The sequence below is a fragment of the Panthera uncia genome, assembly GCF_023721935.1.
Source record: "Panthera uncia isolate 11264 chromosome A1 unlocalized genomic scaffold, Puncia_PCG_1.0 HiC_scaffold_17, whole genome shotgun sequence".
In the NCBI taxonomy this organism is placed as follows: Eukaryota; Metazoa; Chordata; class Mammalia; order Carnivora; family Felidae; genus Panthera; species Panthera uncia.
The window spans coordinates 10,361,620-10,379,037 of NW_026057577.1; the positions used below are offsets into that span (position 1 = coordinate 10,361,620).

Consider the following 17,418-nt stretch of genomic DNA (forward strand, 5'->3'; position numbering starts at 1 on the left):
ACTTGACACATTCTGCAACCTTTTCAAAAAAGATTCCAAAAGAGAAATAAGCCCTAATGCCCTCATTGCGTATAATAAATTAACTTCTTTCTCATGCATCTAGAAAAATATTACCAACTTAAGGAAAAATGAGAAAACAGTCACTCTTTAAATTTTTTTTTAACCATGTAATTCCCTCTCTGACCCCTGGTTGAAAAAGGCTAGCATACATTAGATAACAGGAGGAAACACACCAAAGAGTAATTCCAACCAAAGCTGAAGGGCAAAACCTAAAACTGATAAGATATTGTTATACTTAAGAACAAAGATTTTGGGAAAGTTACATTATTGAGAGACTATTACTGTCTATTAGACAGGGAGCTAGAAAATTTCTCATATGCTGTATCTCAATTTAATTCTAACAAACCACTGAGAGCCACCAGAATTACGCAGGTGATTTATCTGAGCAAGATCAGGATTAAATTAAGGGCGGTGGAACCCCTTTATGTGGGAGGCTACAGTTCAGAGTTCAGATTCTGCTGTCAAATGAGCTAGGTTCAAATCATATGTTGGCTGATTTACAGCCATTCATAACCTGGGCAGGATCTTTTCTGCCTTTTCTAAGTCTGCTTATCTATAAATCCTCATCACACCTCACACAGGTATTCACTACCTGCCCACACGCAAGCACTCACCCAAGGAGGCTATCATTACTGGTATTTTCCCTGATTTGACATGAGTTAGTGACCTCAGAATCTAATCACACTGTTACACTATAGGCCTTATCTCCAGGTCCCTGGTTGGCAACCTTCCTCCCCACAGAGAACCCTGCCCTTCCCCAAAACAAAATGATACTTTAGATATGGGAAAGACCTCAAGCTAACAGCAGCCAAGTTTGAGAATCACTGTTCATCATAATTATGTCTCATGAGATAAGGTCTGCCTTGTGCAGGATATGTACTCACTTATTGAATTAACTAACAAATGCAAGACCTGTAATATTTCATCTAACCAACCTGGAGCACTCTCCCAGGGGTTTTCAGTGTTGGTGTAAATGATCACAGTTAGATACAATGAAATTATCTAATAATCTAGTTTATTAAGGTATTATAGAAAAAAAAAAGGAGGACAGAGGTGGAAATGGGGGACAACATGAGGTTGTTGATAACACAGCCTACTAAGGCTGGATAAATCAAAAATATTCCTATTAATGAAAAGTATGTAATAAGAAAACATCTAGGGGCGCCTGCGTGGCTCAATCGGTTAAGCGTCCAACTCTTGATCTCGACTCAGGTCTTGATCTCAGGGTCATGAGTTCAAGTCCCAAGATGGGCTCCACACTAGGCATGAAGGCTGCTTAAAAAACATAAAAGAAAGAAGAAAACAACTAAAAGTCTATAAAAATAAACTGGTATTCTTTTCTAAGTTAAGTACTCTCTTAAATTTTTTAGCTCAAGATCATGAAGTCCAAAGAAGTCAAGTAATTTGCTTCAGATTTCACTGTTAGATAACCAATTAAACTATTTAGGAACACTGAGTCACACGGTGGTATTCTCCTCAGGGGTGTTTCTCAAACCTGCCTGCACATTCAAATCAGCTTAAAAAACAAAACTAGGGGCACCTGGGTGGCTCAGTTAAGCGTCTGGCTCTAGGTTTCAGCTCAGGTCATGATCCATGGCTTTGTGGGTTTGACCCTGCATAGGGCTCTGTGCTGGCAGTGTGGAGCCTGCTTAGGATATTCTCTATCTGCTCCTCCCCTACTCATGCTATCTCCCTCAAGATAAATAAACTTAAAAACAAAACAAAAAACTAAAACACTGATATAACACAGAGAAGTCTAGGCCTTATTCCACAACAATGAAACTGAAATTCCGGGTGGAAAGTGGGGTCTGCGTACCTGGAATTTGGGGGCCAGGGGCACAGATGTGGGGAACTTCCCAGGTGAGTGATCCCAACCAGGATCAGGAGCCCAGCTCTAGAGCAGTAATCCCCACTGGGGCAATAATGCCCCCAGGGGACACTGTAAAGATATTTTGGGTTGTCATTAGAGGAGGGTACCACTGGCATCTAGCTGGTAAATGCCAGGAATGCCGCAAAACATCCCTTCTACCACGCGCAGGACAGTGCCATTCAACAAAATGTCAACAGTGCTGAGGTTAAATAACCCTGCTCCAAAGTCACACTGTTCCTGTGTTATCTATCTGATCTGCTTTTCATTTTACTTGCTTCTGAAGATGGATGCGAACACCGAAAATTAGTCAGCTGCTGGTAAACTACTTTAAAATCTTGCATACTTAGTTATTAAGGCTTCAGAGAGTCCAGTATTTTCAACTCCCAGCAGTTGAGACTAAGGTTTATAGGATTAACACAGCCACAGTGGAAAGCTTATGTTGATAAAGAGAGGCACCCAGCAGCGGCTGGCAGAACCAAGAAGTCCACTGGGAGCAATGTCTGGCCTCCCTCTGAGACAGGCTAGGAAGACACTCCTTTCTGACCACACCTGAGTTCTCAAGCAGTCCTAAACTGTGAGATGGAGAGAATTAAATAAGCAGCCATAATAAAAAACGATTTGGGGATGTGGGCCTCTGAGAGAACTAAGGGGGGGGGGTCTTAAGGTGCCCCAGTGAGTCCTACTTGGGGTATGTATGGACTGTTGGGCAACCTACCTTGGGCACGTGGCTGGGGCGGGGGGCGGGGGGGAATCATGCCAAGACGTGTGCCTAAAATCAGGCCAGTGTAGGTATTAGAACGTTGTTACTTGGGAGAACATTTGTGTTCTTTCTTCTTTCCCTAGAATTGAACTCTGAAACTATATGCTGAAAAAGCAAAGTAGGCCAGCTGCACGTTCCTGCCCTTTGTTCCCTCTGAACAATACTTGTGCAAAGGGTATCTTTCATGGATGAAGAAGTAACATTTGTGCCCTCTAAATCAAGCTGCTGCACCAGGGGATCGATTCACAGATGGGAGGCATCAACTGAATGAGATCTCCAAAAGATGCCAAATTTTTCAGGCTTAACAACAAAATTTTCAGGTCTTAAAAAAACAGCCCAAAAAACGCCCCATGGATTAAACAGGAAAAAATAAATAAAAACAATCTGAGTGTGGGGGAAAAAAAAAACCACAGTAATACGATTTTCTTGTGGCACTAAATGAGAATGAGGAGTGTACTGTTAGGCTGGAGCAGATTACGTGACTATTTGGGAATATACTGGAAACACTGATTTATGGGCATTGACTAGATTCCTAAACTTTGGATCACCTACTCTGCCCCCTTTCTAATACAGTCTCTTTCCTGGCATCTCCAAGTGTCTTTAACAAGTGACTGCATTCCTGCCTAGATCTCAGGTGGGGCTATAACTAAATCATACTGCAAAGAGTTCTAAAATTATAAACAAGCAGCTATATTTAGAAATAGGAACACAGTTGCTTGATAAAATTGCTAACGGTAGAAATGACAGCCTTAGAGAACACGTGAAAATTAATCATAAAGTTAAATACACAGCACACAGAGGTCCCAATCAATACTCTGGAATGACCTACTGCAACACTACAGAAATGCCACAATTTTAAGCCTTACTCTTGATCTGTAATATTCTTAAATAGCTGGCCCGACTGGTAAATATTTTTAAGTATAACCGCTCATCTCTGGAATTATTTTACATGCAAAATAATTTTTCAAGAAGAAATGTTTACTAAACATCTACTACATGCTGGATTTCATGACAAAAACAAATAAAACAAGCCTCCTAACCTGAAGCAGGTTAAATTATGAGGGGAAACAACTCAGTACCTATAGGAAAAGTACTGTCACAGAAATCATCTTCTTCCTCTCTCTAAACCTGCTCCTTTGGCCTCATGGTCCCGAGACCAGATGGCAGTTCCAGTCCCAGAATCCTGGAACTCCTTTTTCCTCCACCCCTCCTTTCTATCCCTCCTTCCACTGCCCCAGCATCTGGCCTCCAGACTACTGCGACAGCTAACTGGTCTTTCTGGCTCTGATCTTGTCCCACTGACTACAACAACCAATTTCAAATTCAACGACCACTCTAAAACGCATATCTAATCAGGAAGATGCACTGCTTGCGACTTCACATCACTTATGTGACATCAAATTCAGCTTTCCTGACCTGGCACACAAAGCCCTCTGTGATCTGGCCCCTGTCTACCCCCCAGGCTAAATTCCTACCACACCTGCCTTATACTATTAGACAAATGATTGAACTTTCTCTCAACACTCACTTATCCGCCTTTATTGTCCACTTGCCTATAACCGATCCCAGACTTCCCCCAAACTGAATATTTATTTAGCTCCAGGGTTACTTCTTCCAAGAAGCCATCTCTGAGATGTGTGTCTCTTCAGGTTGGGCTAAGGGGCTTCCGTAACACCCTGCAAATACCACAATCACTGGCAACCAAACTCAAGCGCGGTGAGGCGATCAGCAAGATCAGCATCATCTGGGATCTTGTCAGAACACAGTAACTTAGACCCCTCCCACACCTCCGCAATCAGAATCTGCATTTTAACAAGATCCCCAGGTGATCTATATGCACAAAAGGGTTGGGAGGCACTGTTACAAGAATCCGTTTGTAGATCTGTTTCTCCTATCAAGTGAACAGTCTGCAACTTTAGCTTGTAGGAGTACCCCCCTGGGATGCTTGTCGTAATGCACACTCTCGGGCCCACACAGAGTTCCATGCAGAACTGGGGAGGGGCCCAGGTATGTGTATTTTTATAAGCATTTTATTTATTTTTTTTTCTTTAAAAAAATTTTTTTTTATAATGTTTTTATTTTTGCGAGAGAGAGAGAGACAGAGCATGAGCAGGGGAGGGGCAGAGAGAGAGGGAGACACAGAATCGGAAGCAGGCTCCAGGCTCTGAGCTGTCAGCACAGAGCCCGATGCGGGGCTCGAACCCACAGACTGTGAGATCATGACCTGAGCTGAAGTGGGACGCTTAACCGACTGAGCCACCCAGGCGCCCCTATAAGCATTTTATGATGTCACTAATGCAGAGCCTCCTGCCACGGTCATCACACTGAGAGATACACTGCTGGACTGTGATTTATTTCAGATAAGGGAGGGAAGGAGAGGGCAGAGTGGTTGCTACATGGTAGTCAGCTACATCACAGGCTACGTAGGGGAATATGGAAGGACCCGTGAACAGAAAGACTAGGTTGATTGTGGTGTCTTCTAAAATAAAAACCAAATGACTAAACCCTTCCTGGAGAGCAGCTGGGTCCATAAAAACAACATACACAAAAAATGGTCAGTATTTAGTCCTTTGATTAAAAACAAAACAAAACAAACCTACCCTACCCTAACTTCCGTTACCCAAATACAATTGGCAACAGCAACTCCCAACCAAACAACTTTCTAAACCACTTACAAAAAAGAAACCTGTTAATGCACAAAGCTCACAATCCAAGGTTAAATATTCAGCTGAGTTAACTAATAACTACCACCTTTCAGAAATTCGTATGAGAAAAAGCCACAGGTAAAACTACAAATACTTTATTTTCATAAAGGCACAGCTATTAGAAAAATTAAAATGTAGTCCTATTTCTAAGACTAAAAGAAACAGGGAAATGAAGGAATTTTGCCAAAATGGTGGGTCAGAAAATAAGTGTCCAAATGTCTAGCCTGTTCGGAGCCTTCCAAAGAGTCCCGTTTCATACCTATCAGTGAGAAGGAACACAGGACCACCACAAGCACTGGTTTCGGACTGTATGCCTGTACCCAGACACACAGCAGGCACTCAATAATTGTTTGTACAATAGCAATACTGAGTAAGAATTGTGACCTAGCCAACACATTGTTTTACCTGAAAACTCTGGTATTAGTAGAAATTTTGTGACCACCTTTGCTTAAGAGGTCAGAGACCCTTCACAAGCATCTTCAAGTCAATCATGAATCACACACACCTACCACAGAAGAACTTAATGCTAAACCAGGAGTGTGAATCAGCAGAGAAAAACTGAAAAACTGTTAAAAAATCAATACAAAAACTTCTATGTACAGATGATCTTCAATGTGGCTACTAAGTGTGCTGTAACAAAACAAGAAATGATACTCTACTCAAATGATAAACATTAGACATATTAACTAATGCACCAGGACGTTATACATGATTATCTAATATATGATGCCTGGTGTAGATTCTAAGATTGTATTAAAGTTGTTAAATCAGTTCAGTTTTTGCAGTTTTACTTATTCTATGAGCACCATTACACAGTTTACCAACATGCACTAGTATATATATATGGTTTTGTCCATGCTGGAATTTTAAATAGAGCAATCAAACACTGGCATTTAGAAAATGCAACCACAGACCTAAAATGATAGCTACAACTTTAACAATCACAATAGAGGTTTTTTATCCAAATGCTTCAAATTCACATAAATTTTTTACTTTTTTAATGTTTATTTATTTTTGAGAGACAGAGCGGTATTGGGGGAGGGGCAGAGAGAGGAGACACAGAATCAGAAGCAGGCTCGAGGCTCTTGACTGTCAGCATAGAACCCAACGTGGTGTTTGAACCCATGAATCGTGAGATTATGACCTGAACCGAAGTCGGACACTTAACGGACTGAGCCGGGCAGGCGACCCCCAATTTCACGTAAAATTAATCCCCCTAAAATGTGATTTATTAATATCATTTGTTTCATCCCATATCATTCAGTCATTGGAGTCAGTTTTGAAAACCTTAATTTAGGTCTAGGGATGTGCTCTGCTAGCCAATCAACACCTATGTATGGATAAAAGAATATACGTAACGCTTCGCTCTTTCTTTAGCAAGAATGTGTTCGTCCTTCAGGGCTCATCTCACACAACTCAACAAATATTTACTTAGTGCCTCTTATACGAAACTGTATGTCTTGTTCAGCTGTACTCCAGTACCTATCATAATAAATTCGTAGACCACGTAGGCAGAAGGAATCTGTAAACCTTCCAAAACTGACCCAGTCATGCAGAGTTCAAAATACACCAGGGAATCCGAATTCAGAACATATGGAGAGATGAGAGCAGAACCAATCTGCTCTCGTCTTAGCCCGTCCCAGGCAGCTTTGGAGGCTCGCTTCAAAACCCAGCAGTGCAGAGCAAAACCGCCTCCTTCTCCTCGTCCCCAGACTTTTACTCTGAATGACTAATTCACAGCTTCTTAGCCGCAGCCAAATCACACTCCTCAGCCAACTCCAACTCACAAGGCTACAGCAGATACACTTTTCACAGCCTGCTTTACGGAACACTGCACCTCTTCCGCCAACCTTCTCCTATCTTTCTATTTACAATTCCTGGAAAGTTCATTTCTCCTCAAACCTTTATAGGCTTTACGCCGCTCCTACACCTCAAACATCATACAGATGTTCAGTCCAGAGTTAACGTTTTGCAGGAAAGGGGAGCACAGGACAGGCTATCTAAAATACGGAGACAAAATGGTTTGTCTTTTCCCTTTTACACTCGGAAGTAATGAGGCCAAGCGATTCAGAGCCTACGAGAGGAAGTAAAAAAGGAAGCTCAGAGTTGACCGGAAAAATGGTTGGGAAGTGAAAAAAGGCGGAAAATGGAGATCCCACAAGGCCTGGCCTTACGGCTCCCCCAGTCCCCCCGCCGTAGCTCGGGGGAGGAGAGCCACGGCAGACCCGCCCGAGAGGAGAGGCACCGGGCAGTGCCGGGTGGGCGGCGGCGCAGGCTCCGCGGCGCCTTTCCGCTGCGGCCGGGCTCCGTCCCCACCCCGATGACCACGGCCACCAATCACCTGCTGGTCTCGAGCGAAGAATAACGCTCAGGCAAGACCTGGAGGCAGCGCTGGAAGAACCGCACGTGCCGGTCTCGCAGGAAATCCAGCCGCTCTCCCTCACCGCTCCCCGCCGGACGCTCGTCCTCCGTGGCCGCCATGCTGCTGCGGAAGCGACGTCCGCCGCGACCCGGAAGCAGTTGGCGAGCGTCGTGAAGGAAGCCCGAGGGGCGACTCGCGGCTGGAGCGTGGGGATGGGGCGAGCGCCGGGGGGGCGGGGAGCTGACCCGCTCTGTGGTTGAGCTTCCTCGCTGTTGACGGTCTTTCGCAGCACTTTAATCCCTCAGATTTCTCTCTAGACTCAACCTTTTCTCTTCCGAGCCCTACAGGATTGGGGACCCCTCTTAAGCCTTGTAAAATTCAGCCCACAAATCCTTCCAGAACTTGTATCCTCGATAATTGGGAGGAAGTCCAAAGCTCCTAGTTTGCTTTGAGAAAATCACGGCCCTAAAGGGTGGTATATATGAAAACGGATGGATCAGAATAAATTTGCCAACACACCTTTTTGGAAGGTCACAGTTTTAAGCTGAATGGGTAGGGAAACTAAACCTTCAAATCCATCTGTGGAGATAAATGTGTTTTAAATAATTAGACGCTTCAAAGGTTCAGAGACGTTCCTAGTCTCTCTAGAATACCATGAATCACTTTAAAAAAAAAAAAAATATATATATATACACACACACACACACAAATGCAATATACACAGAAGATACATATGCCTAAGTGTGTTCCTCAAGTTTTTTTTTTTTTTTTTTAAGTTTATTTTTGAGAAAGAAAAGGAGAGCACAAGGAAGGGAGGAGCAGAGAGAGAGGGAGACACAGAATCTGAAGCAGGCTCCAGGCTCTGAGCTGTCAGCACTGAGCCCCCAAGCAGGGCTCAAACTCACAAACGGTGAGATCATGACTTGAACCAAAGTCTGAGGCTTAACGGACTGAGCCATCCAGGTGCCTCTCTTTTGCAAGTCTTAAAAAGATTTTACTCTTCATGCTTGAGTCAGTGTGTCATCTAGTAGCAATGTTGCGTCCATTTGCCATATCACAAAATGTTCAACTACCCGTATGTTACAAAATGAAATAAGATGCTATTTTTTTTTTAAAAAGAGGATCTTAATTTGCTTCTATCATATATTATTCCCTTTAAAAGTTCATGAGGCAAGGGGCGCCTGGGTGGCTCAGTCGGTTGAGCTTCCGACTTCGGCTCAGGTCATGAATCTCATGATCTGTGAGTTCTAGACCCGCGTCTCGCGGTCTGTGAGTTCCAGCGAGTTCCAGCCCGGTCTCAGGCTCTGTGCTGACAGCTCGGAGCCTGGAGCCTGCTTCAGATTCTGTGTCTCCTTCTCTCTGACCCTCCCCCGTTCATGCTCTGTCTCTCTGTCTCAAAAATAAATATTAAAAAAAAATTTTTTTTTAAAAAGTTCATGAGGCAGTCTTTGGGGGAAAAAAATCCACCCAAAGGACAGGCCTGAACCCAGGTTCTTCATAGTCAACTCAGCAAGAGAAGTTTGAATATAATTTTGATTGTTCACTTTCTTAGAAAATCTACTACTTAAAATAAGTACTGCGTGGGCAGGAATTGTCTTCTACTTATTCAATAACCCAAAGCACCTAACTTTAGGCCCTAGTAATTACTTATTCACTGACAAACTGCATTAACAAAGGGCTGGGTATGGGCAGAGGGCTGTTCTGGGTGCCTCCTTACAAATAGGCCACGTTGCTTGGTTTCCAGGTATGCCCAGCAAAGAGGAGTTTTCATTTGGTGATTACAGTTGAGATCTTTTTCTCACACTTACAAACATGTCTGAAGGTGTTCAAAATGGAGTCATATCACACACATTTAACTAGAAAGAACAATGCAGTCTATAAATGCTCTGAAAGATGATCCTACTCAACTGGGCCCTTAATGGGAACCCAAATATTTCATTTGATTCTCAGCTCAAGAACCAGCAATCTCATCCAATTCAGAGAGCGCAGACTCACTGAGAATAATATCATATGCCTACTAGGTACAGAAAGGGCTTTTGAGGGGTGATTTTGACCACACAAGTTGCTGACGCATGCATGACAGAATCTAACCTCCATGTAAAATGCCACTCTACATGATTAGGTAAGAAGTATAATTAGCTCAAGTTTTCAAAGTATAGGAATGATACAACATCTATATAATGGAACATTGTTCAGCCATTAAATAATGTTGGAAATATATAGAAACAGAAAAGTATGTGTAACATAATGTTAATTTAGTATAGTAAATAAAATGTATTCTACATAGTTATTTTATTTTAGGGTTTATTTTGAGAGAGAGAGAAAGAGTGCACACAGCAGAAAGGCAGAGAGAGAGGGAGAGAGAGAATCCCAAGCAGGTTCCATGCTGCCAGCGCAGACCCTGATGCGGGGCTCAACCTCAGAAAGCATGAGATCACGACCTGAGCCCAAATCAAGAGTCGGACACTTAACTGACTGAACCACCCAGGTGCCCCTCTTTGTAGCTACTTTAAGATATGCAGGTATATTTTTGGAAAAAGTTACCCTGGAGCGGTAGAATTATGGGTGCTTTATTAATATTGTCCCTTTAGGGTTTTTTCTAAATTTCTTATTCCTATCTTTTTTAAACCAGTATAAGAAATGCTTATTTTGCCCTTCTATGAGCCTGTAACTGAGATATTATGTTTATTCTACATCCTTTATATAAAGGAACCATATAATAAATCCCTCACTTATTTTAGACTCAGAAGGACTGGTTTTGTCAAAGAAAATCCCATATTTTTATTAAGAAACAAACCAAAAAACAGACAAAAAGCCATAAGAATCACAGGACCTGGTATGCTTCCCTTAGATGCAGGAAATGGAGAGCTGCCTTTGTGTGCAACAAAAAGCAACATGTTCAAAAACCATACATAAGAAACCTTCCTTTTGGGTATCTTGTAGTAGTTCCATTCAGTTTTTAAAATCCGTTGTCCACTTCTATATTTTATTTCTAAACTGCCTCCAATCATTTAATAAAAAGAGTTCTAGAGAACAAAGACTACAAATAAAACAGGCATTCCTCATTAAGGATATTTTATGTTATTTCTCTCATTTTGCAGCAATAATTGTGTAATCAGAATTCAGTCTCCAAAATTTGGATGTCATCTACTTTGACTATTAACTGTGAGATAAGACAAGGTTTTGGCCACTACTAATAGTAAATTTCTAGGTCAAATGACCTAGATATGTCAAATTACAATTAAAGATATTCTAAGAGGAGCGCCTGGGTGGCTCAGTCGGTTGAGTGGCTGACTCTTGATTTCAGCTCAGGTCATGATCTCTCGGTTTCATGGGTTCGAGCCCAGCATTGGGCTCTGTGCACAGTACAGCGCAGAGCCTACTTGAGATTCTCTATCCCCCTCTCTCTGCCCCTCCCCTACTCACGCTCTGTCTCCCTCAAAATAAATAAACTTGAAAAAAAAAGATATTCAAAGAGAAAAATTAAAAGCAATGAGTTTCCTACATTTACCATGGACATGGTACCATTCCTATACGATAGGAACTGATTAAAAGTAGGAACTAAGATTTTATAATATGAAAAGTTGAGTCAAACTAAGTTGTGTTTTCATGCACATAAATTTGGAAATGTTAAAATTCAATCTTTTCACCAAATATTTTGAGCCAAACAGCAGCAGTAAAAAAAACTGCACCAGCCAGGAAGATGTGAAAGACACAAAGGTTTTATAAATGTGTGAAGTCCAGAAAGGCTTTTTTCCCCTTTAGGCAAATTTGGAATAGCTAAAGGAAACCAAAAAGATATTAAGAATACAAATAACAGGTTATATATGAGGGGAGGCATATTTTTTTAAATAAATATTCTCTATAAAACAAAGCATGCTTCAAACAAATACAAAATGTTTATTACACAAAAATGTAGTAACTGAACAAACGGCCAATTTTTTAAACTTAGAAAAGTACCAACTTATTTCCAAAAAAAAAAAAAAAAAAAGGAAAACCTTTACATTTTTCTTACTTAAGCTGATTCATCTCCAAGTTATAAATGTTACAAAATTTTTGTTTAAAAAAAAATGTTCCCCTATGATTGTCCCAGTTTATTTTGCTATGCCATGACGAAAACAAAGAATCTTTGAAATGTTCCGAGTATTAAAATGAAGCAATGTTTGTAACATCAACTTATTTGGGGAAACTTTTACATCAGTAACAGGCCAGCATACCCATGAAATACCCTCTTAGTATAAACAGGAAATACGACAACGCCGCATGAAACTCAATACCTATCGGTTCACATACAACACAATTATCACTCTGACTGGGTTTAGGGCTATTGAAAGAACATGGTTAGTGACTCTCTCCTGGTATGACTGAGTATGTTGACATTCTCATCAACTGAGTATCAACTTCATTATCTCATATTCTTTTCTCAACTCCTTGTCTCCAGGTTGGGATGGCCCTAAAAAGAAGAAGGGCAATTATAAATACAAAGGAAATTAAAAAAAAAAAAAAAAATCCTAATTAAATACTAACTTAAAAAAAGTATAAGGATTTACTTGATCAACTTTTTGCTGTAAAATGTAGCATACATACAGAAATTTCATAAAATATAAACATGTAGTTATTAAATTATTATAAAGGGGACAGCCACTCTCACTCCTTTTTTACCTGTGTGGAATCTGCAGAAGTGGCCCAGAGCCTGTGGGTCCTGTCTTTTTGGTCCTTTCCTCCCAACCTTTGGTAGGTCTGTAAAGCCTAGAGGGATCTCTACTAACGTTGTTTTCAACCTATAATCAGAAATAAAATGAATGCCAGTTGATTTATATAAACTATTTATACAAACTAGTTTGGACTAGTGGGTGAGATCCCTAGTAACAGCAAGCAGTTTTAAGAAACATCCTCAATATTAGCCAAACAGAAATAAAACTGTTAGTAACCTTTTCACCATAAACTTGTTTTTAAAATTTTATTTACTTATTTTTTTTTAAGTTTATTTATTTATTTGTGAGACAGAAACAGGATGGGGGGTGCAGAGTGAGAGAGAGAGACAGAGAGAGAGAAAGAGAGAGAAAGAGAATCATAAGCAGGCTCCGAGCTGTCAGCACAAGCCCGATGCGGGGCTTGAATTCATGAAACCATGAGATCATGACCCTGAGCCGAAATCAAGAGTCGGAAGCTTAACAAACCGAGCCACCCAGCCACCCCCTTTTCAGTAAACTTCTCATTGTGCTTCTAGAGCTAACACAAAATCTGGACTACAACAATCTATTAATAAACTGTTAATTTAGTTTATTTTTTTCTAATTCAATGATTTTATTCTGTTTCCATTGTTGTTCTAGTTTTTCTGTTTGTAACCTGAGGGAAATGTAAGGTAGCCAAGTGTGATAGTGGGATAGGCAGACAATAACTTTAGGACAAATAACCACCAGAAGTTCTTGATTTTACCCATGAGAGTCACCAACATCTGTGGTTCTGAGTCCTACCAGGGAGATTAAGCCATGCGCCTAGCTCACTTGGTCTAAAATAGAGGCATATACAGAAAATAAGAAAAACAGAATGAAGAGTAGGAAGAGAAAACTAATTCAGGGTAAAGAAAATAACATGCTTCTGGGGTGCCTGGGTGGCTCAGTCAGTTGAGCGTCCGACTTCAGCTCAGGTCATGATCTCATGGTTCGTGAGTTCGAGCCCGGTGTCGGGCTCTGTGCTGACAGCTCAGAGCCTGGAGCCTGCTTTGGATTCTGTGCCCTCTCTCTCTGCTCCTCCCCTGCTCACACTTTGTCTCCCTCTCTCTAAAACATAAATAAAAAAAATTTTTTTAATTAAAAAAAAATAAAAGAAGGTGCTTATAATGTGAAATGGCAGAATTCAAACAACAGTTGCCTAAGTTGTGCTAAGCTGTGCTTTGTAACATGTAAATACATAAGTATGAAATTTAGAGGAAATGATACAGAAATGGAGCACTGAATAGAAAGAAAATGGATTTTAGGGTCACTGGGTGGCTCAGTCGGTTGAGCATCTGACTCTCGATTCGGCTCAGGTCAGAATGTTACAGTTCGAGGGATCGAGCCCCATGTCAGGCTCTGCACTGACAGCGCAGAACCTGCTTGGGATTCTCTCTCCCTCTGCCCCTCCCCCACTCACACTCTATCTCTTTTTCTCTCAAAATAAATAATTGTTTTTAAAGAAAATAGATTTTATGCTTGTATCCTTACCAATCAAGGAATCAGGACAGTAACAATAAAAATAAAGAAATCTCAGCAGGCAGTACCTTTTCTTTTAATTTTGCCAGTCTTCTTTGTTTTTCTGCCTTTTCCTCTTCCTTTGACTGTCTGTCTAGAATTTTCAGTTCAAGTTTATGTAAATCCTAAAAAATACACACCAACAAAAGAAGGATAACATTAAGAAAACAAAGTTGATCAGAATTTGTTTCAAAGCAGCATTGATGCTGTTCCCTCTGCCAGGAAGGATCCCCCCTTTCTTCTCTTTCAAGACTCCACTGCAGCATCACCTTCGGTCTGACACAGCTACGAATGCTTCCCTTGCTGCCTATCTAACGCCTCAAGTGCCCAGGCCACACCTCCAGCACCGCACTCTGCTCTCTCCTAATAAACCCCACGTATTGGAATTAACCCCCTTCCGCTGCAGCCTCCCACTTGAACGTCTCCCTTTCCCACGAGACTATAATTGCTACAAATTAGGGAGCACAGCTTTCTCATTTGGCTTACATGAATGCTGGGTACGGGCCTGGCACATGAGAAGCACTCAATATTCGCTGACCTCAATCTGGAAGTAACACCTCTACGTGCAGCATCAAAGATCCAGGGGGCCACCTGGGTGGCTCAGTCGATTGATCGTCCGACTCTTGATTTCAGCTCGGGTCGTGATCCCACGGTTCGTGGGATCGAGCCCTGTGTAGAGCTCCGTGCGGGGCATGGAGCCTGCTTAGGATTCTCTCTCCTCCTCTCTCTGCCACTCCCCTGCTCTCACGCATGTGTTCTCTTTCCCTCTCCCTCTGCCCCTCAAAATAAATAAATACACTTAAAAAAAAAAAAGAAAAGAAACCGGATTCAGGAACCCTATTTACTCACTCTCTCTTGAAACCTGGAAATCTCCTCAGCAGCCATTTTCCTTTTTTCTGCCTTTTCTGTCTTTTCCCTAATCTCCTTTTCCAGTCTCAGAAATTCTTCCTGTTCCTTCTTCTGCTGGGTGTAACTTTCCAGTAGTAATTTTAGTTTAAACTGGCGCTGGTGCTCTTTCTGTCGCTTCTTCTCTTTCTCTTCCTCTTCTTCTTTCAACTGGGAGGCACGTCTCACTGACATTTCTATACTTTTCTGCTTTTTCCAAGCTTCGACTGCCAATTTCTGCTTCTTTCTTTGTTCCTCTTTTCGCTTTTGATTATCTTTTTTATTGTGAAAGAGCATAGATATGTTCTCTGCCTTTTCCTTTAACTTAAAAATTTCCTCCTTCTTTTGCTGCTTTTTGGTTTTCCAGTTCTGAATAGACTAAGTGATTTAAAAAAGATAGCAAGAGAAAAACTTTTTTAATAACCAAGAGCACTCTTTAAAAAGATTTTTTTTAAACATTTATTTATTTTTCAGAGAGCAGGAGCAAAGAGAGAGAGAAAGAGAGAGAGAGAGAGAGGCAGATTCCGGAGCAGGCTCCAGGATTCGAGCTGTCAGCACAGAGCCTGATGTGGGTCTCAAGCTCACCAACTGCGAGATCATGACCTGAGCCGAAGTCGGATGCTTAACCGACTGAGCCACCCAGGCACCTCTAACCAAGAGCACTTTAAAATGCAACCTCAGGGAGCCTGGGTGGCTCAGTCGGTTAAGCGTCCAACTCTTGATCTGAACTCAGGTCATGATCTCACGGTTGTGAGATTGAGCCCCACATCGGGCTCTGTGCTGACACAGCGGAGCCTGCTTGGCATTCTCTCTCTCCCTCTCTCTCTGCCCCTTCCCTGCTCATGCTGGCATGCTCTCTCACTCAAAATAAATAAATAAACTTTAAAAAAATGCAACGCCAAATCCATCTTTCTAGAAAGAATATTGATTGCAGAATGCCGTTTCCTTAGGTTTTAAAGCTTTTTTTTCCCCTGTGCAAATGCAATTTTCTACTTGTTTTATAAAAAATGAATGTATCTTTTGAACAGTGAATAGTGGTTTATCCTTTTGGCCTTCCTCCTCCTGTCTGAATCCCCAGGTTCACATGGACTGTACCTCATCAGGTATCCTTCTCTCCTTTACCTCCTTTGCTTGTGTGTTCATGGGGAACATCTGTTTCTTCCAATTATCTCGCTCTGTTTCCAAATCCTCTTTCTAGGCTTGGAATACTTTCTGAGTGACCTTTCTCTGGTCAAATATCAGAAGAGGAATTAAAAAAGGGCTGGTTGAGGGGCACCTGGTGGCTCAGTTGGTTGAACATCTGATTTCGGCTCAGGTCATGATCTCATGGTTTATGGGTTCGAACCCTGCATCAGGCTCTGCGCTGACACCTCAGAGCCTGGAGCCTGCTTTGGATTCTGTGTCTCCCTGTCTCTCTCTGTCTCTCACAAGTGATAAATTAATAAACTTTATAAAAAAATAAAAATAAAAATGGGCTGGTTAAGAGCATGAGGTCTGAAGCCAGGCTATTTGGGACCAAACCCTGGTTCTGCCATTTAGTAGGTGTGAACTTGGATGAGTCACTAAACTTCTCTGTCCTCGCGTTGCTCCTGTTGTAAATAGGGTTGTCATGAAGATGAAGTGAGTCAGTGCCTGGCACATAATGATTCAGAGGTGTGAAGAAAAAAAGTAAAATCGCTTCACTGCATTACATATGGGTACATAAATATTATTGAAAATTCTAGCGGCCTTCTGGCAGCCATAAAAGATACATCTACTGAATTTTTTGCCCTCAAGTCAGGAAACCATTTCTTCATCTTTTCTCATGGTGTATCACTCAGTCATTAAATAAATCCCTGTGGTATATGTACTATACGCGAGGCAAAGTGATCGGAGCCATGGACGATTAAAACAATAGCAAATGCCACTTTGTACATAGTTACTCAAAGTGCAGGCCCACAAACGTATCGGGAATTCATGCCAGAATGTGATCAATGCATTGCTTTCTTTAACAAGAAAGTTTTCTTTGGAAAAAAAGGGAACTGAACCAAACAGTATGCTTACTGAGTAGACGGTTCTAGTGCAATCGCTTTATCCTACTGGAAACCAGTTAACACTTTACACACCCAGCCAGTCCCTGGATCAAGCACTGCTCTAGATGAGGTAGGTGCAAACACACCAGAACACAGAACGTGCCCTCACACATCATAAAAGAGGTATACACGAGGTGTCTGTGGATCCTGAGGGGGCCTCCTGTGTGTGAGTGGGCAAGCGGGAAGTAACACCTGATCTGGGCAGGTTTTGAGAGGCTGGCGGTGGAGGGGAAAACAAAGAAGGGAGGGTCTAGAAAGAGAGAATAGGACAAACAAGGGTACTCAGGCCAGAAGGTTCAGGGCACGTCTGAAAGTAAGTATCTTCATTGGGGCAAAACACGGGACATGTGAAGGGACGTGGGAGAAACAAATGGAAAATTTCCCACGTATCATCTTAAACTCAGTAGAGTTTAAACTACATTCCTGACGCTCTCCCCCAAGCTTCTCTCTTCTCCTCCACCATGTCCTACT

The 17,418-nt window shown here is 41.8% G+C and overlaps 2 protein-coding genes across 2 annotated transcripts in view; both read right to left on the reverse strand.

Moving 5' to 3' along the window:
• The window catches only part of PGGT1B (protein geranylgeranyltransferase type I subunit beta), a 62,487-nt gene extending 54,579 nt beyond the window's left edge, over positions 1-7,908 (reverse strand). Inside the window, exon 1 of the mRNA XM_049649050.1 lies at positions 7,737-7,908. Within this exon, the coding sequence (XP_049505007.1) occupies positions 7,737-7,876 (140 nt within the window). The 5' untranslated portion in view covers positions 7,877-7,908. The remainder of the gene's footprint in view (positions 1-7,736) is intronic.
• A 3,555-nt stretch (positions 7,909-11,463) lies between these two features.
• The window catches only part of CCDC112 (coiled-coil domain containing 112), a 31,246-nt gene continuing 25,291 nt past the window's right edge, over positions 11,464-17,418 (reverse strand). The window contains exons 7-10 of the mRNA XM_049649051.1: positions 14,840-15,253; positions 14,020-14,115; positions 12,420-12,538; positions 11,464-12,210 (exon numbers count right to left, since the gene is read on the reverse strand). Coding sequence (XP_049505008.1) covers positions 12,168-12,210; positions 12,420-12,538; positions 14,020-14,115; positions 14,840-15,253 — 672 coding nt within the window. The 3' untranslated portion in view covers positions 11,464-12,167. The remainder of the gene's footprint in view (positions 12,211-12,419; positions 12,539-14,019; positions 14,116-14,839; positions 15,254-17,418) is intronic.